The 26,377-nt window shown below is 41.8% G+C and overlaps 1 protein-coding gene across 1 annotated transcript in view; it reads left to right on the top strand.

The window, feature by feature from the left end:
* The window catches only part of LOC110500284 (TBC1 domain family member 22B), a 186,062-nt gene extending 160,477 nt beyond the window's left edge, over positions 1-25,585 (top strand). The window contains exon 14 of the mRNA XM_021577578.2: positions 21,539-25,585. Coding sequence (XP_021433253.1) covers positions 21,539-21,667 — 129 coding nt within the window. The 3' untranslated portion in view covers positions 21,668-25,585. The remainder of the gene's footprint in view (positions 1-21,538) is intronic.
* Positions 25,586-26,377: the final 792 nt, after the last annotated feature.

Here is a 26,377-nt window from a genome sequence, read left to right on the forward strand (position 1 = left end):
AGGACAGAATCTAGGCCCACTATCTTGTAATGCATCCTGGACATTACCTTAAAGCTAGAATCCTTAATTGGAGAAATCCTGACATGTCCGTTTGGGATATTACAACAACAAAGAAGTTCCTGCAATCAATGAACACTGTTTTTTTGGTTTTTTTTAACCATTTTGACATCATCGCACGCGCGATAGAACAGCAGAATATGTACCGCAATATTTTCTACCATGCTGCCGGATGCTCCTCTTCTCCGTTGAATCAACACAACAAAAATTATAACAAAGGGACTGGGGCGAAATTATCTTTATTGCAGGATATAACCTGTGCTTATACGGCTTATATACAGGTGCTACTTAAACAGCTATGCTCATACAGATTCCTCAGAGCATCATTAGCCAGTCTAAAGTCAGCAGTCTACAAGCAATCTAGCGGTAGCTGCTGTCTTAGCTGTCCATTACTTGTCCGATACAGATGTCTTTGTCCTGCCATACACCAGGGGCTGGCTCACCTGACACCTCCCACACACCTTCCCTCCCAGCCTAGCCCTGTACAGAACAGAGTCGTAGGCCTCTGTCACCCTCTCTATCTCTGTGTGTCTGTCTCTTACTCTCTTGAGAAAGACACCTGTGATCTTTGTGACCAGTCCCCCTGAGTCTGAAACCAGTGTAACACATTTAAATGTGGATAGATGGGGTGAGGGAGAAAGAAAATAGAAACGGGTCTAATCAATCTTCCACTGTTTGACTTGATTTAAATTGAGTTTAGCCTCTAATGGTGAGGGCTTGTAGTTGAGACGCTGTCGTGCAGGGGTTGTTGTATGGCTGTTCCAGCATTCTGTAATCTGTATCTGTTCACAGTTCTACACCACAGCCCTGGAGCACTTACCCTGATACACACTTACAGTCGTCGAGCAATGGCACATACACACACGCACGAGATGGCCCTTGCAGCTCCAGCAGCCAATCAAACGTGTGAAGCAGAAAACTTGGAAGTAATGCACTCTTATTATCGACATCATACATGAGTGCAGGCTTTAATTAAAAAGAGAGGATGTATGGCCATGTAGTAAGCTGCATGTTAACTCACACTTACAATATCACATTATATAATACATGCCTCACTCACACTGTATCATTCATTCCCTTAATATTAGACTGCAGTTGCCATTTAAATTTTCTTCTGCCATCAGGTTTATAACACTTGGTTTATTTTTAATTGTTTAAATAATATTTGTCAACTTTTTGGACAATACAAAAATAATAGACAACTCAACATTTACATACACAAATATTAATGACCTCACACTTCACCCATCCTGCCCGTCTCACAATAACACTTTCTCATTTCTCATCCCCTGGACATCACCAGTGTTTGCAATACTTCATGCCATCTAGCTTCGAACTGCACGATTCTGCCTCTCTCTGTAGCCCACGTTTTTTTTGTATTTAGATAATAATGCATTTGATTTATCCACTGTCTTGATTTCCAGTTTTTTAGCAAAAGTTTTTAAAAATGATTGATGACAAAAGTACAGTCAGTCCAACCCATTGGGTATCTCCGCACCCTCATATGCCATGTCTTAAAATTGATATTGTAATTCATTGATATTGTAAAACAGCCAACTCTAACTCCGCCCATAACTTTTGGACTTTCTAGCACTGTTAGTTTAAGAGATGACTCTGCCGTTGTGCTGTAAAAAAAATATTTTTGTCTCTGGTATAAACAATTCTGTACATTAGTTTATACTGGATTAAGCATACATTTTTGTTAACTGTCATTTAGTTTGTTGTGTTCTAACACTCACTCCATTATGTGCCCATATCAGTTATTTTTAGGTGTTCGTTCCAATAGTTTAGTTGTATAGGCTGCAATGTTTTGTGTATCTTTTAACTAGTTTTGTGTGTATTAGTTGGTTTTGTGAGGGCTGTGTTTACCAGGTTTATTTGCTTGTTTAAAAAATAACTATATTTTGGAGATTTCGTTTTCAAATAACCGAAAGTGAGCGGTTGTAATCTGAATAAAGTGAAAAACGCCATTCTTGAACATGGGGTGAGCCATTCTTACTCATTTGTAAATAAAGCCAATTTGTTTTTTTAGAATTATTTCTATTTTTAGAGGAAGAGAAAACAAAAGCCCACTGTGCCTAATTTTCGAAAATCTTCAGGCAACATGTCAAGTGTAATTCCCCCGTTGCATTTACTCAAGTTCTGTTAACTCCAGGACCACCGACAGTTTTTTGTTGTTGTTGCCTAATGCAGGACTCTTGTGCCAGAGAAGAGAGACTCTCAGACTGAAAACGCCTCCATTAATTTACGAAAATTAAATTTGTGCCACGGTTTAGACTACCGATAGAGCAGCGTTCCTACTCCCCCTTGTGATAGTGTGGTGCAATGACAGAATGCCACCATCTACCACTAATGGTCGCGGCATAAGCTCATAACTTTTAACGGAAGAACCACTGTAGTATTCTTTATTTGAGTTTAACCTGTAGTTGTTGGCTCTCTTCAAAAGTAAAATATCATTTTCCTGCTTAAGTTAAGAAAATATATTTTCTTCTTTACCTTGTAAAGATTTTCTATGGGCTTTTTCTAAGATAGTGATTTATTTATCTTTCATTTTAATTTCTATCTCAGATTTAACTTTTTCAGAATATGAAATTATCATTCCCTAATGTATGCCTTAAAAGCATCCCAAATTATATGGCTGGTGGGGCTCTACTTCGGGAGAGTCGGTTCACCGGCACACTGAAGTGAGGTGAATGGAGGCATCACACTTACTTCAGGGAAGTTTCTGATGCCCTCCTAGACCCCTTATAGGCAGTGTAATGAAACAATAGAGACAGAAAAACAACAAAACAACAACATTTTGTAAGTAATTAAATGAGAAGAAAAAGGGTTCGATTGGTTAAGCAGGTAAATGACTAAGTGGAAACTAGCAGGCAGAACGTTCTCTGAAAATGTTCTCTACTGATCCACCTCAGGTGGCTGGGAACCGTTGCGACTGTAACTGGTATCCCGCTCTGTCTGCCTCAATAACTTACTTGACACCAACTCTCTCTCTCTCTCTCACACACACACCAACTCTCTCTCTCTTTCTGTCTCTCTCTCACGATCTCTCTCGCTGACTCTCTCTTGCTCTCTCTCCCTCTCACACACACCTACTCTCTCTCTCTTTCTGTCTCTTTCTGTCTCTCTCTCACACACACACACACACACACACACACACACACACACACACACACACACACACACCAACTATCTCTCTCTTTGTCTCTGTCTGTCTCTCACGATCTCTCTCACTGACTCGCTCTCTCTTTCTAACACATTCACAAACTCTGCCTCTACCTCTCTCACACACACACACACACACACACACACACACACACACACACACACACACACACACTCAATGTGTTGTTCAGGGCTCTGGAAGAATTGCAGAGTGCCCGAGGTGCTGTTTTCAGAAGGCTGAAGCACTCACTGCCATTCTACATTACCACCATACCCCTAGATACTCCAAAAACATTGACTAAGAGTTTGGCTCTAACTGGCTCACAGTAGCGCTATGCTAGAACTCTTGATCCGTCCAACACTCTGGCCTGTAGCTGTATCAAGGGATAAAGTGCACAATCATGTTTTGCTAAGAATTACGAGCATTCACAAAGTTGATGTCAAGGCTATCAAATTATACTCAATGGTGCCTTTCCATTTGGATCAGTCAGCTAGTGACAAAAGGTCAAGTGGACAGAAGAGTGGGGAGCCTGTTATGTTTCTTTCCTAGAATTCATCAAATTTAATTGAGGACCAAATGTTTCATGTAGCAAGAATAGCAATGGCTTCGATACAGCCGCCATGCCATTTCTCTATGATTTCATTACTATCTGGTATTGATTAAATGCTTGGAACGTCATTTGGATAGTTAATTCCGGCCTGACTGGCATGTGCACATAAAGCTATTTGTTTGGTGTAAATCAAAGATCACAATGTCACTGTGGGAAACAGACGTGGGCACACACACACAAACATAGACACTCTTAGCAGAGAGAGAGAGAAAATAGTTAGACTTTGTGTACTGAGTGTATAACTCTATACTATAGCAATATCGGTGCTACTTCAATGTCTGTAGGCCTATACTTTGTGTACACAGTGACTTCAGAAAGTATTCACATCCCTTGACTTTTTACACATTTTGTTGTGTTACAGCATGAATTTAAAAATGATTAAATATAGATTTTGTGTCACTGGTCTACACAAAATACCCCATAATGTCAAAGTGGAATTGTGTTTTTAGAATTTTTTACAAATTCATAAAAAATGTAAAGCTCTTTTGTCTTGAGTTAATAAGTATTCAACCCCTTTGTTATGGCAAATCCTAAATAAGTTCAGGATTTATGATCTTGTCCTGAATACAAAGTGTTATGTTTGGTGCAAATCCAGACGAACACATCGCTGAGTACCACTCTTCATATTTTCAAGCATGGTGGTAGCTTCTTCATGTTATGTGTATGCTTGTCATCAGCAACGACTATGGATTTTTTGTTGTTGCTGATTTTTAAAAAATGTAATAGAGCACAGGCAAAATCCTAGAGGAAAACCTGGTTCTGCTTTCCAACAGACACTGGGAGAAAAATGTACCATTTAGCAAGACAATATCCTAAAGCACAAGGACAAATCTACACTGAAGTTGTTTTCCAAGACAACATTGAATGGTCCAGAGTGGCCTAGTTACAGTTTTGATTTAAATTGGCTTGAATATCTATGGCAAGACTTGAAAATAGCTGTCTAGCAATGATCCACAACCAACTTGACAAAGGTTGAAGAATAAAAAATCTAAAAAGATATGCAAGTATTGTACAATCCCGGGGTGCAAAGAGACTGTAATCACAACTGTAATCACTGCCAAAGGGGATTCTAACATGTATTGACTAGAGGTCGACCGATAATGATTTTTCAACGCCGGTACCGATTATTGGAGGACCAAAAAAGCCGATACCGATTAATTGGACAATTAAAAAAAAATAATGTTTTGTCATAATGACAATTACAACAATACTGAATGAACACTTATTTTAACTTAATATAATACATCAATAAAATACATTTAGCCTCAAATAAATAATGAAACATGTTCAATTTGGTTTAAATAATGCAAAAACAAAGTGATGGAGAAGAAAGTAAAAGTGCAATATGTGCCATGTAAGAAAGCTAACGTTTCAGTTCCTTGCTCAGAACATGAGAACATATGAAAGCTGGTGGTTCCTTTTAACATGAGTCTTCAATATTCCCAGGTAAGAAGTTTTAGGTTGTAGTTATTATAGGAATTATAGGACTATTTCTCTCTATACCATTTGTATTTCATTAACCTTTGACTATTGGATGTTCTTATAGGCACTTAGTATTGCCAGTGAAACAGTATAGCTTCCGTCCCTCTCCTCGCTCGAACCAGAAACACAACAACAAAAGCCACCATCGAAGCAGAGCAAGGGGAACAACTACTAGAAGGTACAGAACGAGTGACGTTTGAAACGCTATCAGCGCGTGCTAACTAGCTAGCCATTTCACTTCGGTTACACCAGTCTCATCTCGGGAGTTGATAGGCTTGAAGTCATAAACATCGCAATGCTTGACGCACAACGAAGAGCTGCTGGCAAAACGCCCGAAAGTGCTGTTTGAATGAATGTTTACGCGCCTGCTTCTGCAGGCGTTGGACTAGTTAACTGTAAGGTTGCAAGATTGAATCCCCCGAGCGGACAAGGTGAAAATCTGTCGTTCTGCCCCTGAACAAGGCAGTTAACCCACCGTTCCTAGGCCGTCTTTGAAATTAAGAATGTGTTCTTAACTGACTTGCCTAGTTAAATGAAGGTATATAACACATGCACTAACACATGGACACACAGGCACCAACGCACCGACACACAGGCACCAACGCACGGACACACAGGCACCAACACACGGACACACAGGCACCAACACACGGACACACAGGCACCAACACACGGACACACAGGCACCAACACACGGACACACAGGCATCAACGCACGGACACACAGGCACCAACACACGGACACACACACTAACCACCACAGACGGGTGATTGATTGCACGCAACTTTACCAACAGCTCTATTTATCAGGAGGTCATGGGTTTTATGGATAATATACACAATGGGCCACACACATTAGCAGGAGAGAGAGAGAACGAGAGAGAAGCAGGGAGAGAAAGAAAGGGAGAGAGAAACACGCAGGGGAGGGAGAGAGAGAACGATGCAGGGAGAGAGTTTATACAATTACATCCACAGAATTATCTTGTTTTTTTTCATTCCTTTCAGTAAATGCCTGTGTTGAGTGGAATCATACTGCCGATGCGAGAGACTCTATTAACAGAGTGTTTTAAAGCCAATTTACAGGGGAGGCCCTGCCTCTAGCTCTCTCGCTCTCTCCCTTCCTCTCTAACTCCTTTTCTCCCCGTCTCTCCCTCCCTCCCTCTGAGTGAGTGAATGAGTGTGTGCCGGCGTGCATGCATGCGCACGGTGATTCAACAAGCTACACGCAGTTTAAATGAGTTTCCACTCACAGCCAAAGTTTGGACAAAATTACATGTTTTTTGATGAATGGTGGGGGCATTGTATTAATCAGGCAGAAGTTTACACCTTCTCATCTTTCAGTGTAGAGGTCTTAATAGACTCACAGCCATAACTCACAGCAGCCAGCAGCTAAACGACAAGCATCCGACACGCTCCACACATCAATCTCTACTCCCAAAAGAAATGGAAATGATGCTCCTTTTTTGAGAGAGAATTTGTACACATACTAGGCCTATAACTCGATTGGCACTTGCCGGACTTTTAGAGATAGAAGTGGGGGGAGTGGTGAGTTTTTTAAATGTAATTTATTATAAAAAAAATTAAAATGCCCTTGATTGAATGAAGGTTTTTGTATATAAACAAATTCCACAAATGTATTTTGGGAGTAGAGATTGATGTGTGGAGCTCATCGGATGCCTGTCAGGCATCGGATGCCTGGCTGAGTTATGGCTGTGAGTCTATTAAAACTTGTTAAAGATATTGGTTCCCATTTGGGAATCAACCCTCCCACGTTCAGCTGAAACGGTGGCGCATGGAACGCAAAAATATTCTTAGAAATATTTAACCTCCACACATTAACAAGTCCAATAGCTCAAATGAAAGATAAACACCTTGTTCATCTAGCCAGCAAGTCAGATTTCTAAAATGTTTTACGGCGAAAACATAGCACATATATATGTCAAACCACCACCAGACACAGCTCATTTGAATAGCCAAAACATGCAATCAACAAACGCAGGATTAAAAAATAAATCGTTCACTAACCTTTTGAAAATCTTCATCAGATGACAGTAATAGGACATGTTACACAGTACATTTTTTTTTTTCAATAATATGCCATTTATATCCATATATCCATTGAGTTCACGTTCAGAAATTACTCAAAAATGTCCGCAGGAAATCTAGGTAGCGCGGCAAGATAACGTAAATAGACATCATAAACTTTGACTAAATATACATGTTCTACATATAGTTAGAAAGATACACTGCTTCTTTATGCAACCGCTTTGTTAGATTTATTTTTAACGTTACAGAAATCGCACACTATTCAATATGCTGAGACGGCGCTCAGATACAAGCTACATTTCTCCGTAATGTTGGAGTCAACAGAAACACAGATTTCAGCATAAATATTCCCTTACCTTCGATGGTCTTCGTTCAGAATGTTCTGGAAGGCTTCATACTTACCCAATACATCGTTTGGTTTCAAGTCTTGCGTCTTTGTATTAGCTACTGCTAATAACATCAGCTGAAATGCACCCAAAATGTCCTCTGGTCCGGAAAAGTTGCGCATCAAAACTTCAAAATTACATATTATATGTTGACTAAACAGGTCAAACTAAGTGCAGAAGCAAGCTCTATGATGTTTTAAACACACAAAACAAACTTCAATTCAATCGGTCATCGTCTGTCCTTCTCTTGAGTGCTGGAACAAAGGAATGGCTGGGACCAATTCGCGCCACAACGCACAACATATTTTCTCATGGCACGCACTAATTTCACTCCCATAGGGCCAATTCTCGCGGGATTTGAACGATTTAAAGCTCTACTGAATGAGGACATCTAGTGGAAGACATAGAAAGTCTCCCCAGAATCATAACTGGTTGGGAAGGATGGGGGCGATGGCGTCAAAGTTGCTCCAACTTTCATGACCACAAAAACTAGTTTGGAAGAATGCCTGCCCTGTGAGTTCTGCTATACTTACATACATAATTCCAACGGTTTTAGAAGCTTTAGAGTGTTTTCTATCCAATAATAATTATTATATGCATATATTAGCAATTTTTGACAGATTTTTTTTTCAGTTTACTAGGGGTACCCAATCCCTCCAAAGGGGGCATATGTCTGCCATATCCTACACTGAGATGAGGAGGTGTAAACTTCTGCATGATTAAGATAGGTCTCGCCTGGTAGTTGTGATAGAACAGGTTGGGAGTGTGACTGCCTCATATGTTGCTGCCATCACAACCATATCGCACGGTGCTCGACAATATGATACACAGATTGAAGTATCGTAGCACTGGCTTTTCTATACCACCCGGAGAGAGTATACACTTAAAATGATATACAGTTGAAGACGGAGGTTTACGTACACCTTTGCCAAGTACATTTAAACTCAGTATTTCACAATTCTTGACATGTAATCATAGTAAAACTTCCCAGTTTTAGGTCAGTTAGGATCACCACATTATTTTAAGAATGTGAAATGTCAGAATAATAGTAGAGAGAGATTTATTTCAGCTTTAATTTCTTTCATCACATTCCCAGTGGGTCAGAAGTTTACATACACTCAATTAGTATTTGTCAGCATTGCCTTTAAATTGTTTAACTTGGGTCAAATGTTTCGGGTAGCCTTCCACAAGCTTCCCACAATAAGTTGGGTGAATTTGGCCCATTTCTCCTGACAGAGCTGGTGTAAATGAGTCAGGCCTCCTTGCTCGCACACGCTTTTTCAGTTCTGCCCACAAATGTTCTATGGAATTGAGGTCAGGGTTTTGTGATGGCCACTCCAATACCTTGACTTTGTTGTTCTTAAGCAATTTTGTCACAACTTTGGAAGTATGCTTGGGGTCATTGTCCATTTGGAAGACCCATTTGCGACCAATCTTTAACTTTAACTGATGTCTTGAGATGTTGCTTCAATATATTCCGCATATTTTTCATGCCTCATAATGCCATCTATTTTGTGAAGTGCACCAGTCCCTCCTGCAGCAAAGCACCCCAACAACATGATGCTGCCACCCCCGTGCTTCACGGTTGGGATGGTGTTCTTCGGCTTGCAAGCCCCGTTCTCCTCCAAACATAACGATGGTCATCATGGCCAAACAGTTCTATTTTTGTTTCATCAGACCAGAGGACATTTCTCCAAAAAGTATGATCTTTGTCCCCATGTGCAGTTGCAAACAGTAGTCTGTCTTTTTAATGGTGGTTTTGGAGCAGTGGCTTCTTCCTTGCTGATCAGGTTATGTCGATATAGGACTTGTTTTACTGTGGCTATAAATCAAATTAAATTGTATTGGTCACATACACATGGTTAGCAGATGTTAATGCGAGTGTTACGAAATGCTTGTGTTTCTAGTTCCGACCGTGCAGTAGTATCTGACAAGAAATCTAACAATTTCACAACAACTTCCTTTGTACACACAAGTGTAAAGTAATGAATAAGAATATGCACATATAAATATATGGATGAGCGATAGCCTAACAGCATAGGCAAGATGCTGTAGATGGTATAGAGTACAGAATATACATATGAGATGAGTAATGTAGGGTATGTAAACATTATATAAAGTGGAATAGTTTAAAGTGACTAGTGATACATTATTACATCCAATTTTTTATTATTAAAGTGGCTAGAGATTTGAGTCAGTATGTTGACAGCAGCCACTCAATGTTAGTGAAGGTTGTTTAACAGTCTGATGGCCTTGTTTTTCAGTCTCTCGGTCCCAGCTTTGATTCACCTCTACTGACCTCGCCTTCTGGATGACAGCGGGGTGAACAGGCAGTGGCTTGTGTGATTGTTGTCCTTGATGATCTTTTTGGCTTACCTGTGACATCGGGTGCTGTAGATGTCCTGGAGTGCAAGTAGTTTGCCCCCGGTGATGCGTTGTGCAGACCTCACTACCCTCTGGAGAGCCTTACGGTTGTAGGCGGAGCAGTTGCCGTACATGGCGGTGATACAGCCTGACAGGATGCTCTCGATTGTGCATCTGTAAAAGTTTGAGTGTTTTTGGTGACGAGACAAATTTCTTCAGCCTCCTGAGGTTGAAGAGGTGCTGTTGCGCCTTCTTCACCACACTGTCTGTGTGGGTGGACCAATTCAGTTTGTCCGTGATGTGTACGCCGAGGAACTTTAACTTTCCTCCTTCTCCACTACTGTCCCATTGATGTGGATAGGGGGGTGCTCCCTCTGCTGTTTCCTAAAGTCCACGATCATCTCCTTTGTTTTGTTGAGTGTGAGGTTATTTTCCTGACACCACACTCTGAGGGCCCTCACCTCCTCCCTGTAGGCCGTCTCGTCGTTGTTGGTAAGCCTACCACTGTAGTGTCATCTGCAAACTTGATGATTGAGTTGGAGGCGTGCATGGCCACGCAGTCATGGGTGAACAGGGAGTACAGGAGAGGGCTGAGAATGCACCCTTGTGGGACCTCAGTGTTGAGGATCAGCGGGGTGGAGATGTTGTTTTCTACCCTCACCACCTGGGGGCGGCCTTTCAGAAAGTCCAGGACCCAATTGCACAGGGCGGGGTCGAGACCCAGGGTCTGCTTACTGCCCCAATAGGAGGTGATATAGATACGTTTGTATCTGAAGATGCTGTTTCCTCCAGCATCTTCACAAGGTCCTTTGCTGCTGTTCTGGGATTGTTTGCACTTTTCGCACCAAAGTACGTTAATCTCTAGGAGACAGAACGCGTATCCTTCCTGAGCGGTATGACAGCTGCGTGGTCCCATGGTGTTTATAATTGCATGCTATTGTTTATGCAGATGAACGTGGTACCTTCAGGCGTTTGGAAATTCCTCCCAAGGATGAACCAGACTTGTGGAGGTCTACAATGTTTTTTTCTGATATCTTGGCTGATTTCTTTTGATTTACCCATAATGTCAAGCAAAGAGGCACTGAGTTTGAAGGTAGGCCTTGAAATACATCCACCGGTACACCTCCAATTGACTCAAATGATGTCAATTAGCCTATCAGAAGCTTCTAAAGCCATGACATCATTTTCTGGAATTTTCCAAGCTGTTTAAAGGCACAGTCAACTTAGTGTATGTAAACTTCTGACCCACTGGAATTGTCTGTACAGTTGTTGGAAAAATGACTTGTGTCATGCACTAAGTAGATGTCTTAACCGACTTGCCAAAACTATAGTTTGTTAACAAGAAATGTGTGTAGTGATTGAAAAACCAGTTTTAATGACCCCAACCTAAGTGTATGTAAACTTCCGACATCAACTGTACAGTATAAGTGTTGAGACTTCTTTGCAGTATGATAGTGACTGCCCCTGCATTCTCCATAAGTGATATGCAGTATATGTGTTGAGACTTTGCAGTATGATAGTGACTGCCCCTGCATTCTCTATCAGTGATATACAGTATAAATGTTGAGACTTCTTTGCAGTTTGATAGTGACTGCCCCTGCATTCTCCATCAGTGATATACAGTATAAGTGTTGAGACTTCTTTGCAGTTTGATAGTGACTGCCCCTGCATTCTCCATCGGTGATCAATAAACACCGCACCAGGGTGCCACACGGCTCTGATGCTGACGAGGGGCTCAGTTTTTCATCCGTACTCACAAATGTCCTAAAAGCAGTTATCACTCCCCACGCCAGCGGCCTGTGGTGCGGCGGTCTGCCTTGCTGCCAGACCTGTCTTTGGCCCTTCAGTTTATCAGTGTGCGTGGCTGCGTGTCTGGCTCGGCCCGGACCCACCACAGTGAGCCAAAAGCGCAGCTAAATAATTAAACTGCTTCTTTCTGGCTCCTGTTCGCTATGTGCCGCCTGCGATACGGACAGGACTCAATAACCATAGCCGCCTCATTTCAGTGATTTCAGAGAGGCTAAATAAATAAATGTCATTATTGCCTTACATAAGAGCCAATCAGAAAGCAGTGAGAGCAGCGGAGATAGCTCCTCAGCCAAATCTATCTTAGGAGGTGATTTGGGGAAGAGAGACCGGGACACAAGGACAACTTGGAGAGACGGGGTTGTGAACTTTTACCTCTACTGGGCCTGTGACGTTTACTCTGGGTCTGTGACTTGGCTTTGCGTCTGTGACTGTGCCTTGCGCCTTGCGCCTAATCTCGGTTAAACCAAAGATAAAATCTTGCGTAATGTGTTAGTCCATTATGATCCCCTGGAGCACTGTCACACACACACACACACACACACACACACACACACACACACACACACGCACAGACATACGCTAAGCACACACACACACAGTCCACCCTCTATCCATCTATCCAATTTGATATCTCGTTAGCTCTGTGGGGAGAAAAGATAGCAGAGTCCTTTTGAGACATACCAGGCTTTTCATTTAACTTAATACAATCTGAGCACCATCCAGGAATGTCCTATTCAGTGTGAGGAGAGCATTTTCGTCTTCGTACAATTTAATCAATGGGTCTTTGGTTTACCTTTTGTGCAGGTGCTTGATTCCATAGAACTGTACTTTGCGTAAGCGGTCGGCTTGAAAGGCCTTGTACTTCCTGAAGAGGATGCTTTAACAAACGGACCCGTCATTTTCTAAACATTATGCATTTCTGCCCCTGGCCTTGCTTCTTTAGAGAGGCTGTTAATTGTTCAGATGTTTTTGAGTCTTCTGGGGGGCCTCTTTTGATGCTGTTTTGAATGTGACTTAAAAGATTTAGACACACAGACATTGTACCCCCTTCATTCTGAAGTGCCCCTCCTGTGTTAGTAAAGTGATTTCTGCAGCAGCTTGTGAGATGTGTGGAATTAAGGTCTATTAAGCTCATTAGCGGAATATAAATGATAGCCAACAGCTGGTCATTAGAATGTTTAAGTCATTAATGAAGGACTCTCACCAGCCAGTCACCAGGGAGGTGGTTTTGACTACTGGCTTATTCTACACATTAGGTAGGACACTGAATACCAATGAGTTGTCCTATTGAATATTCTCTGGTCCATATACTCAGTGAGGTTGGGCATTAGGCCTGGCTCGCTGTCGGCATTCCAATTCATCCCTAAGGTGTTCGATGGGGTTGAGGTCAGGGCTTTGTGCAGGCCAGTCAAGTTCTTCCACTCCAATCTCGACACACCATTTCTGTATGAACCTTGCTTTGTGCATGGGGGCATTGACATGCTTAAACAGGAAAGGGCCTTCCCCAAAGTTGGAAGCACAGAATTGTCTAGAATGTCATTATATGCTGTAGTGTTAAGATTTCACTTCACTGGAACAAAGTGGCCTAGCCCGAACCATGAAAAACAGTCCCAGACCAAACTTTACAGAGTCCAATGCCGGAGATCTTTACACCACTCTAGCCAATGCTTGGCATTGCAGATGGTGGTCTTAGGCTTGTGTGCGGCTACTCGGCCATGGAAACCATTTCATTAAACTGCTGACTTACAGTTCTTGAGCTGATGTTGCTGCCAGAGGCAGTTTGGAAGTGTTGCAACTGAGTGAGTGTTGCAACTTGAGGACAGACGATTTTTACACAATGTGCGCTTCAGCACTTGGCGGTCCCATTCTGTGAGCACTTCGTGGCTGAGCCTTTGGTGCTCCTAGTTTCCACTTCACAATAACACCACTTACAGTTGACCGGGTCAGCTTTAGCAGGGCAGAAATTTGACGAACTGACTCGTTGGAAAGGCGCCACGTTGAAAGTCACTGAGCTACTGCCAGACCTGTAACTTCTTCTTTAAGAGGCTCCTCTGTCCTCCACTCGTTACCTGTATTAATGGCACCTGTTTGAACTTGTAGCAGTATAAAAGACACCTGTCCACAACCTCAAACAGTCACATTCCAAACTCCGCTATGGCCAAGACCAAAGAGCTATGAAACGACACCAGAAACAAAATTGGCTGGGAAGACTGAATCTGCAATAGGTAAGCAGCTTGGTTTGAAGAAATCAACTGTGGGAGCAATTATTAGGACATGGAAGACATACAAGACCACTGATAATTTCCCTCGATCTGGGGCTCCAAGCAAGATCTCACCCCGTGGGGTCAAAATGATTACAAGAACGGTGAGCAAAAATCCCAGAACCGGTGGGACCTAGTGAATGACCTGCAGAGAGCTGGGACCAAAGTAACAAAGCCTACCATCAGTAACACACTACGCCGCCAGGGACTCAAATCCTGCAGTGCCAGACGTGTCCCCCTGCTTAAGCCAGTACATGTCCAGGCCCGTCTGAAGTTTGCTAGAGAGCATTTGGATGATCCAGAAGAAGATTGGGAGAATGTCATATGGTCAGGTGAAACCAAAATATAACTTTTTGGTAATAATTTGTCATGTTTGGAGGACAAAGAATGCTGAGTTGCGTCCAAAGAACACCATACCTACTGTGAAGCATGGGGGTGGAAACATCCTGCTTTGGGGCTGTTTTTCTGCAAAGGGACCAGGACGACTGATCCGTGTAAAGGAAAGAATTTATGGGGCCATGTATCGTGAGATTTTGAGTGAAAACCTCCTTCCATCAGCAAGGGCATTGAAGATGAAACGTGGCTGGATCTTTCAGCATGACAATGATCCCAAACACACCGCCCGGGCAACGAAGGAGTGGCTTCGTAAGAAGCATTTCAAGGTCCTGGAGTGGCCTAGCCAGTCTCCAGATCTCAACCCCATAGAAAATTTTTGGAGGGAGTTGAAAGTCCGTGTTGCCCAGCAACAGCACCAAAACATCACTGCTTTAGAGGAGATCTGCATGGAGGAATGGGCCAAAATACCAGCAACAGTGTGTGAAAACCTTGTGAAGACTTACAGAAAACGTTTGACCTCTGTCATTGCAGACAAGGGGAATATAACAAAGTATTGAGATAAACTTTTGTTATTGACCAAATACTTATTTTCCACCATAATTTGCAAATAAATTCATAAAAAATCCTACAATGTGATTTTCTGGATTTTTTTTCTCATTTTGTCTGTCATAGTTGAAGTGTACCTATGATGAATTACAGGCCTCTCTCATCTTTTTAAGTGGGAGAACTTACACAATTGGTGGCTGACTAAATACTTTTTTGCCCCACTGTATATACTGAACAAAAATATGAACTCAACATGTTAAAAACTTCTCATGGCTAGGGGCTCCGCTAGCATTCCACTGAAAAGGCAGCGTGCAAAATTCAAAAATATTTTTTTGAAATATGTAACTTTCACACATTAACAAGTGCAATACACCAAATGAAAGATACACTTCTTGTTAATCTACCCATCGTGTCCGATTTCAAAAAGGCTTTACAGCAAAAGCACAACATATGATATGATGTTAGGTCAGAGTCACAAAAACACACACAGCCATTTTTCCGCCAAAGATAGGAGTCACAAAAAGCAGAAATATAGATAAAATTAATCACTAACCTTTGATGATCTTCATCAGATGACACTCATAGGACTACATGTTACACAATACATGTGTGTTTTGTTCGATAAAGGGCATATATTCTTATCGGCAGACTCAGTAGCCTCGGCTTTTCTAATGACTGCCTTGCCTGGTTCACCAACTACTTTGCAGACATAGTTCAGTGTGTCAAATCGGAGGGCACGATGTCCGGTCCTCTGGCAGTCTCTATGGGGGTGCCACAGGGTTCAAATCTCGGGCCGACTCTTTTCTCTGTATATACAGTGCCTTGCGAAAGTATTCGGCCCCCTTGAACTTTGCGACCTTTTGCCACATTTCAAGCTTCAAACATAAAGATATAAAACTGTATTTTTTTGTGAAGAATCAACAACAAGTGGGACACAATCATGAAGTGGAACGACATTTATTGGATATTTCAAACTTTTTTAACAAATCAAAAACTGAAAAATTGGGCGTGCAAAATTATTCAGCCCCCTTAAGTTAATACTTTGTAGCGCCACCTTTTGCTGCGATTACAGCTGTAAGTCGCTTGGGGTATGTCTCTATCAGTTTTGCACACCGAGAGACTGACATTTTTTCCCATTCCTCCTTGCAAAACAGCTCGAGCTCAGTGAGGTTGGATGGAGAGCATTTGTGAACAGCAGTTTTCAGTTCTTTCCACAGATTCTCGATTGGATTCAGGTCTGGACTTTGACTTGGCCATTCTAACACCTGGATATGTTTATTTTTGAACCATTCCATTGTAGATTTTGCTTTCTGTTTTGGATCATTGTCTTGTTGGAAGAGAAATCTCCGTCCCAGTCTCAGGTCTTTTGCAGACTCCATCAGGTTTTCTTCCAGAATGGTCCTGTATTTGGCTCCATCCATCTTCCCATCAATTTTAACCATCTTCCCTGTCCCTGCTGAAGAAAAGCAGGCCCAAACCATGATGCTGCCACCACCATGTTTGACAGTGGGGATGGTGTGTTCAGGGTGATGAGCTGTGTTGCTTTTACGCCAAACATAACGTTTTGCATTGTTGCCAAAAAGTTCAATTTTGGTTTCATCTGACCAGAGCACCTTCTTCCACATGTTTGGTGTGTCTCCCAGGTGGCTTGTGGCAAACTTTAAACAACACTTTTTATGGATATCTTTAAGAAATGGCTTTCTTCTTGCCACTCTTCCATAAAGGCCAGATTTGTGCAATATACGACTGATTGTTGTCCTATGGACAGAGTCTCCCACCTCAGCTGTAGATCTCTGCAGTTCATCCAGAGTGATCATGGGCCTCTTAGCTGCATCTCTGATCAGTCTTCTCCTTGTATGAGCTGAAAGTTTAGAGGGACGGCCAGGTCTTGGTAGATTTGCAGTGGTCTGATACTCCTTCCATTTCAATATTATCGCTTGCACAGTGCTCCTTGGGATGTTTAAAGCTTGGGAAATCTTTTTGTATCCAAATCCGGCTTTAAACTTCTTCACAACAGTATCTCGGACCTGCCTGGTGTGTTCCTTGTTCTTCATGATGCTCTCTGCGCTTTTAACGGACCTCTGAGACTATCACAGTGCAGGTGCATTTATACGGAGACTTGATTACACACAGGTGGATTGTATTTATCATCATTAGTCATTTAGGTCAACATTGGATCATTCAGAGATCCTCACTGAACTTCTGGAGAGAGTTTGCTGCACTGAAAGTAAAGGGGCTGAATAATTTTGCACGCCCAATTTTTCAGTTTTTGATTTGTTAAAAAAGTTTGAAATATCCAATAAATGTCGTTCCACTTCATGATTGTGTCCCACTTGTTGTTGATTCTTCACAAAAAAATACAGTTTTATATCTTTATGTTTGAAGCCTGAAATGTGGCAAAAGGTCGCAAAGTTCAAGGGGGCCAAATACTTTCGCAAGGCACCGTATCAATGATGTTGCTCTTGCTGCGGGCGATTCTCTGATCCACCTCTACGCAGACAACACCATTCTGTATACTTCTGGCCCTTCCTTGGATACTGTGCTATCTAACCTCCAAACGAGCTTCAATGCCATACAACACTCCTTCCGTTGCCTCCAACTGCTCTTAAACGCTAGTAAAACCAAATGCATGCTTTTCAACCGTTCACTGCCTACACCCGCACGCCCAGCATCACCACCCTGGATGGTTCCGACCTAGAATATGTGGACATCTATAAGTACCTAAGTGTCTGGCTAGACTGCAAACTCTCCTTCCAGACTCATATCAAACATCTCCAATCCAAAATCAAATCTAGAGTCGGCTTTCTATTTCTCTACAAAGCCTCCTTCACTCACGCCGCAAAACTTACCCTAGTAAAACTGACTACACCAGTATCTCTACCTGCACATGTTCATCTGATCATTTATCACTCCAGTTTTAATCTGCTAAATTGTAATTATTCACTCCTATGGCCTATTTATTGCCTACCTCCTCATGCCTTTTGCACACAATGTATATAGATTATTTCCTACTATGTTATTGACTTGTTTATTGTTTACTCCATGTGTAACTCTGTGTTCTTGTCTGTTCACACTGCTATGTGTAATGGATGTGAAACGACTAGCTAGTTAGCGGTGGTGCGCGCTGAATAGCGTTTCAATCGGTGACGTCACTTGCTCTGAGACCTTGATGTAGTGGTTCCCCGTGCTCTGCAAGGGCCGCGGCTTTTGTGGAGCGATGGGTAACGATGCTTCGTGGGTGACTGTTGTGGATGTGTGCAGAGGGTCCCTGGTTCGCGCCCGGGTATGGGCGAGGGACGGTTTAAAGTTATACTGTTACATATGCTTTATCTTGGCCAGGTCGCAGTTGCAAATGAGAACTTGTTCTCAACTAGCCTACCTGGTTAAATAAAAGTGAATTAAAAATAAATAAAAAATTCAAATATTTATTTCCAAAAATCTGAGTTTACTGAGCGTATCGCGCCAATGTAATGTTTTGCTTCCAAAACATCCAGTGATTTTGTTTTGCTTCCAAAACATTCGGTGATTTTGCAGAGATCCACATCAGTTTCCAGAAATACTCATAATAAACATTGATAAAAGATACAAGTGTTATTCACAGAATTAAAGATAGACTTCTCCTTAATGCACCCGCTGTGTCAGATTTCAAAAAAACTTTTCACCATGCAATAATCTGAGTACAGCCAAAGAAATATCCGCCATGTTGGAGTCAACATTAGTCAGATATAGCATTATAAATATTCACTTACCTTTGATGATCTTCATCAGAATGCACTCCCAGGAATCCGAGTTCCACAATAAATGTTTGATTTGTTCGATAAAGTTCATAATTTATGTCCAAAATCCTCCCTGTTGTTAGCGCGTTCAGCCCAGTAATCCATCTTCATGAGGCATAAGCACTAGGTCCAGAAAAAGTCAAAAAGTTCCGTTACAGTCCGTAGAAACATGTCAAACGATGTATAGAATCAATCTTTATGATGTTTTTAACATAAATCTTCAATAATGTTCCAACCGGAGAATTCCTGTAGAAAAGCAATGGAACAAGAGCTACCTCTCACGTGAACGAGTGTCACGAGTTTGTGGCACTCTGCCAGACCACTGACTCAAAGAGTCCTTATGAGCCCCTCCTTTACAAGTTTCTAAAGACGGTTGACATCTATTGGAAGCCTTAAGAAGTGCAATTTGACCCCATAGACACTGTGTTTTCGATAGGCCAAGCTTTGAAAAACTACAAACCTTTTTCTCCGGTTATGTTATACTCCCAGACATCATTAAAACAGTTTTAGAAACTTCAGAATGTTTTCTATCCAAATCTACTAATAATATGCATATATTAGCAACTGGGACTGAGTAGCAGGCAGATTACTCTGGGCATGCTTTTCATCCAAATGTGAAAATGCTGCCTCCTATCCCAAACAGGTTTTAAGTGTTGGTCCCATGTTTCATGAGCTGAAATAAAAGATCCAAGAAATGTTCAATATGGACAAAAAGCTTATTTCTCTCAAATTCTGTGCATAAATTTGTTTACATCCGTGTTAGTGAGCATTTCTCCAAGATAATCCATCCACCTGACAGGTGTGGCATACCAAGAAGCTGATTAAACAGCATGATCATTACACAGGTGCACCTTGTGCTGGAGACAATAAAAGGCCACTCTAAAATGTGCGGTTTTGTCACACAACACAAAGCCACAGATGTCTCAAGTTGAGGGAACGTGCAATTGGCATGCTGACTGCAGAAATGTCCACCAGAGCTGTTGCCAGATAATTAAATGTTCATTTCTTTACCGTAAGCTGCCTCCAATGTTTTAGAGAATTTGGCAGTACGTTCAACCTGCCTCACAATTGCAGACCACGTGTAATCACGCCAGCCCAGCTTCTTAACCTGCGGGATTGCCCCTACCACGCCTACCATCTGACCCCTTTCAGATACAGAAATAAAACCTTGGAACAGAAACACATTTGTTATTTGCAGAAGGGTCCTGATAGGCCTACTAAAATCCTAAACACATTGTAATGCATTAATTGTATTAAATAAAATAATTTCCTACCAGGGACTGTAGTGACGCATCTTGCACTGAGATGCAGTGCCTTAGGACGCTGCGTCCATGTTTGTGTGTTAACTGTTTAACTGTACTAGAAAATGTAAAATCGGTTATTGGTATCGTTTTGTTGGGCAAGGAAAATATCCTGATAATACCAGGTTCTGACCAATAGATGACACTGTTCTGCTATTGGGTGATAATTTTTTAAAGAATACCCCTCCATTGTTAAAGGGATAGTTCACCTAAATTACAAATACATGTTGTTTTCTAACTGTAATCAGTCTATGGAGCAGGTATGACAGCAACCCATGCTTTGGTTTTGTTTACCTGGCCATTGTTTCAAATGCTAACTTTTTAGCGTTAATGGCACAGATCCAATGCAAGTCGGTGGTACTTATATTAGCATTTTTGCGCTTCATATCCAAATCATGGGAACCGGTTAATAACATTATTTTAAATTTCAAACATTTTTTTCAGTCCCACAAAAAAACGCCATCAAGGCGCCTATGCAAAAAAACTTACTCTGTCACTTAGAAGCTTCTCTTTCCTGTGTCTGCCTGCCATCTGCTTTTCTAGGCTATTTAAAAATGCTATAATTATTCCGTTTCACATTGGATTTATTTACAACAATAAGGTAAGATGTGATTTGAATTCTGGTGCCGCTGCGCACACAAGGTTGTTAGCTAGCTCTGGTCCAAGGAGTTGAGCTAGCCTCAGCGTTGAGCCAACTTTCCGACGTTCGTCCTTGTTAGGATATACTTATTTGATTCAGTGAAGTCATTACTCAGGCCTACTAAAATACTAAACACATTGTATTGCATGTCTTATCATGATGCCCAGCGCTTTAAGCCAAGCCTCCATGTCCAGCCCTATCTCTTGCGCTCCCCCAACCCCGCTGCATTTCAGTCACATCTCACTCCCTACACTTGTCTATCGAGCATGCAAACAGCTAGCTTGTCTGGTTCATAGAAACCTGCTCTATCTGCACACATTTTTGAGTAATTTAATGAGCTAAATGTAAAAACTGTTGATTTCACAAGTTAAGAAAGGAACTATATGAACCAGTACTTTTTTATTCTGGTTCAAACCGGTTCAGAATTGTATTATGCTGGTCAGAACAGTGTTCAGAATGAAATGACATACAGCAGATTGTTAAATAGAATTACTCGCTGATTAAAAGTGTAAGTGTGTTCCTCTTGCTCCTCTGAGCTGATGGTTTCACTACTGTTGCCCCTGGCGACACCTTCACATTCACACACTGTAATGTTCAGAGTGATGTGTCCTTCTCTCTCAATTGGTCCTCGCTGTCTTTCTGTCTCACTCTCTCTCTGTGGCCATATCACTTATTCTCTGTCTCACTGCACTCCCCTCTCTCTCTCTATCTGTTCCCCTCTCTCTCTCTCTCTCTCTCTCTCTCTCTCTGCCCCACAGGGTCTGATGATCCTGCTGCAGAACCTACCCACCATGCACTGGGGCAACGAGGAGGTCAGCGTGCTCCTGGCCGAGGCCTACAGGCTGAAGTTTGCCTTCGCTGACGCCCCCAACCACTACAAGAGATGAGTCTGGCCCATGTGGCCCCTGACAGTTAGCTACTGAACCCCTGACAGAGGCCCCCTGGAGGACGGATGGACCCCCTCCTCGACTTTCTTGTCCCTCGGCAGTCCACGACCATTGCTAATAGTAGATTAAAACAAAAACCACATTTAGGTCCCAAATGGCACCCTATTCTCTACAAAGTGCATTACTTTTGACCAGAGCCCCAAGTAGTGCATTATGTAGGGAATAGGGTGCCATTTGGGAAGCATCCAACCAGTGCTTCTTGGTATGTGTGTACCTTTCCAACCGACTGTTCTTCTTAACTCCTCTTCTCTTTGTTCTTAACAATGAAATTACATTTGTGCAACACTGCAACAACATCAATGCCTGTCCCATCGAAGTAGACCCCAACCAAAAAAGAAAGACCTCCAGTCAGTATGATAATGGAGATCTTGCTGCAGACCCACGGATGACTGTTCTAGACTGTCCTGTACTGTACTGTTTGTCCCTGACTGGCCACAGCAGCCTCAACATGTCCCGAGACCTAATGAATTAATTGTAGTCCTGAACTAACCCAGTGTGTGGGGGGGGGGGGGGGGGGGGGGGATAGAGAGCGAGACCTTCTGTACTAGGTTGATATCTGTCACTTTTAATTCCTAAGGGAACTGAGGACACACACGTCATCATTCTAGTCATCCCTAGTTGGCATCGAGCTCTTCTCTCATCTCCACGCTCCATGCTTTCAGTTTAAGACAAGCGGTCAATCCCCCAGAGACAAGTGGGTTTTTTAGTTAAAAACAGAAACACATTCACATAAAAGTCAATAATTAGCTAATAGGGAAATCATAAAGTATGTATTATTATGGATGGTTTCATTCTGACTCTGACATGGTCCGCAGGGCTGGTCTAATAATTTAAGGTCTAACCACACTCTCTGAACTCTATTGTATTATGTCAGATATTTGTCGGTTGGCTGAGGGAGGGACGAGTGTCGCGTGACTCTGCCTGACTAACTCGATCAGTCTATCAGTTAGACACGTTGGCACAGCACCATGCAGTGGTGAGCAGTCACCTTTTAGGCCAGGAGATTTCCCAGTTAGGTCACATGGTCTGAAAAAAAAAAACAACTCCAGGCCGTAGGCCTTTACACTCGTAACCATATACGGGTTGATAATGGCAGATTTGGGCACTAGTAAACAACTAAATTGGAACGCAGTGGCTGTACAGTAACGTGCTATACATGTCAGAGGTCTTGCTCTGCGCTTCACATCGCTGTATGGGTTTTTGACTGACAGCCGTTCTGAACTTGAGCACCTCGCGTGACCTTGTTGTGAATGAGAATGTGTTTTCAGTCAATTTACCGGGTAAAACTGAAAATTGCTGTACATTTTTTTGAAAGGTGAGGCATAGAGGATTATAATAAATACCGTTTTGTCATGCAAGCAAGACAAACACCCATGAGTTCAAATATGCACTTCACATTTCATAAAACTCATGTCATATATAGTGTCAACGTTTATGATCACTATGTTTGATATACAGTTACAAGATGGCATGGTGTCATACACTGCGTTGTTCTGAACAGAATGAGCCTATGTTTGTCTATTGTGAAGAGAATTTGCCACGGCAGACGCACTTGAATGCACTCAAGACTCCTTTCTTTGCGCACCAAGATTATCATCTGTTTTCCTGAATTGCATTGTGAAAGCAAGTAATATCACATTTTATAACTTAGCTAGTCAGTTTTGGCAGTAGAACAAGCTTTCAAATGAGGCCCACCTGACCCAGATTGCGATTTATAATGGACCGTTTTTGGACTGCGTAAACAACAACAGTAATTGTGTGATGATGCGAATGCAGGGTTGTGTTCCAAACAAAACAACTACAAGTGTATTTGCGCTAGTTCCTCAACGGCACAGCTAGGAGAGCTCATAAAGGCACCTTATAGTTGAAGACAGTGCTTTGAAATGACCTAGGAACTGTGGACACTGGAGAGGTATGTGGCCACAAGGAGACACCAGTTAGTCCTCGCTCTCAAACCCTTGTAATCGTTTTGTCTTATGTTGCACCTACCCCACATTTTCCAGGAATGTTCCTATCATGTTACTGAATATATCCAGAGTATTTTCAGATTTTGTTACCAACAAATGCAGTGAAAGTACAGTAAATGTAGAACGCACATAAAATCATGTGTAATCATTTTCCCATAAACTCCTAACTGTTCCCTTTCAATTGCTACCATGGTCATGCATATGTTTTTCATATTTCTTCTGTAAGAAACATTTCAATTTAGCCCTATCCATATTGTCCGATTTCAACGAGTGTAAAGGGTTAAAAATGACTCCCCAAAACACAGAAATAGGACCACGAGTTTTGTTTTTTTCTGGTCAGGCTACTTGGTCAGGCAAAACTCCTGGACTACGACAATTTGTAACTGCTCATAGCCCAGAACTAGGGCCTATAGTTAGATTTTTGGAAAATATTAACTAAATTGCTGACATGGGTCATTGTATCCAGTCCAGTAGCTTTGTTGGTTATTCAGTCTATTCATAAACACTTACTGACTGAGGGCGTTAGGGTGTAATACATTAACTCTCTCCGTTTGCCTTCATTTGACTGCTCAAACTCAACTCAGTTCCACTCCTGTTTTTCATTGTTCCCCTCTAATCAGGGACTGATTTAGACTTGGGACAACAGGTGGGTGCAATTAATGATCAGGTTGAACAGAAAGCCAGCAGGCTCTGCACCATGTGGGGTAAGAGTTGTATACCCCTTGTGTAGAGGATTGATATATGATGTAAATTAGATGTTGAAATAATATGTACAACTTGTATCATCAAAAAACATCCTGTCAGGGAACACTGAATATCAATAATTGTTGCATGAGCCCCTCGATGATGTGTGTTGTTGATATGTGGGGTTGGGAGTGTATGTATAGATGGGGCAGCTTAATACTCTCAGTATTTGAACTTCCTCAGCTTCTTTTGATCATGTCGGTAACGTTTTTGCGCTCCATGTCAGTTCCAGGCCCAATTTCCTATTCTCACATTGATTAGAAATTTAAAAAACTGCACTTGATAAAAGTACATTTTCTTCCCTTTTTTTGTGCGAAATATATTATTTGCAATCCGCTTTAAAAATCAGTCTCTCTCCTCCCTTTTTTACATACTGTTTACATGAGCCTGTTAAGTTGTGCCTAATGTAGAGAGAGCAGATCATCATAGATATTTATTTTACCTTAATTTAAGCTCTGCAAATGAAACGAGGATGTTTATTCAGTTGATGTGTTCACTCTCTGTGTTTGCTAAGCCATGACAGTGACTGCATCCAAAATGGCCCCCTATTTCCTATATAGTGCACTACTTTATGGGCTCTGGTCGAAAGTAGTGCACTATATAGGGAATAGGGTGCCATTTGGGACGCAACCAGTGAGTACACAGAATCACATCGGTAAGTCTAGCAGCTGCCTTCTCTGGTATCCTTATGTGTTTCAACTTGGTTTGATGCTCCCAACAAACCTTTACAGACACACCTTCTGTAAAAGTCACAAGCCCTTGGTTACCATGGTTACTGTGGTGACCAGGTGTCCGTCTGCTGGCTGGAGCCCTCGGACACACATACTGGACATTGCGGTCAGCATCTCATGGGGCATGACCTAACATGTTTGGTCTCCCTACTAAAGCTTTTTTTTTAAGGGTTGAATTTCACTCTTTCTTTTGTTCTGTTTCTTTTCAGAGATGTTAAAATGTTTCTGACCAAACTAAGACTGGTCCTCTTTCCCTTCTGACTTCTGAAGAGTTAAGACATCTGAAAGTGTGAATCTCATACAGCGGAGAGGGATTGTGATTATTATTTTTTTAAATGTATGTGTACAGAGCAAATGAATTTTGAAACAAAGATCTGTAAATAGAAAAGTGTAAATAAATGCTATATATGACCAAACTGTTTGTATATATTCATGGATGTAAACACATTGTACTATTATATCAAATCTGAATATCATGCTTCAATATATACGACTCTGCGTTGCGTCTTGCATAAGAACAGCCCTAGCTGTGATGTATTGGCCATATATACCACACCCTCTTGGGCCTAATTGCTATTATAAACTGGTTACCAACGTAATTAGAGCAGTAAAAAGACATGTTTTGTCATACCCGTGGTATACTTAAGCAATAAGACTTAAGTATGTGGAATATGGCCAATATCCTACGGCTTATGGATGTTCTTGGGCACGACGCAACGCCCTTTGCCATGGTATATTGGCCATATACTACAAACCCCTGAGGTGCATTATTGCTATTATAAACTGGTTACCAGCGTAATTAGAGCAGTAAAAATAAATGTTTTGTCAAACCCGTGGTTTACGGTCTGATATAACACAGCTGTCAGCCAATTAGCATTCAGGGCTCAAACCAACAATTTATAATATCAAATAAGATTAGAACTGTATATATTCAACACCAGAATTACCCAGTGGTTTCAAGTCTCCATACCACACAATGAAAACATGAAAATTACAAGTATTTACGTTGTTATTTAAATGACTTTCACCTCGGTTGAGGGCACTTCAACCCAGGCATGCCTAGCAACTGCATAAATAAGGGCTGTAATAGCTTCTGCATTGTTTGCCTAGACTGTTGTATTAATAACTTCTGTATTATATGCGTGTGGCGGCTGCTCCCCACACAGACGCCTTGGCTGGTAAACGGGTTTGTTGTGATCCTGTGGAGT

This window comes from Oncorhynchus mykiss, chromosome 21 (genome assembly GCF_013265735.2).
Source record: "Oncorhynchus mykiss isolate Arlee chromosome 21, USDA_OmykA_1.1, whole genome shotgun sequence".
Taxonomy (NCBI): Eukaryota; Metazoa; Chordata; class Actinopteri; order Salmoniformes; family Salmonidae; genus Oncorhynchus; species Oncorhynchus mykiss.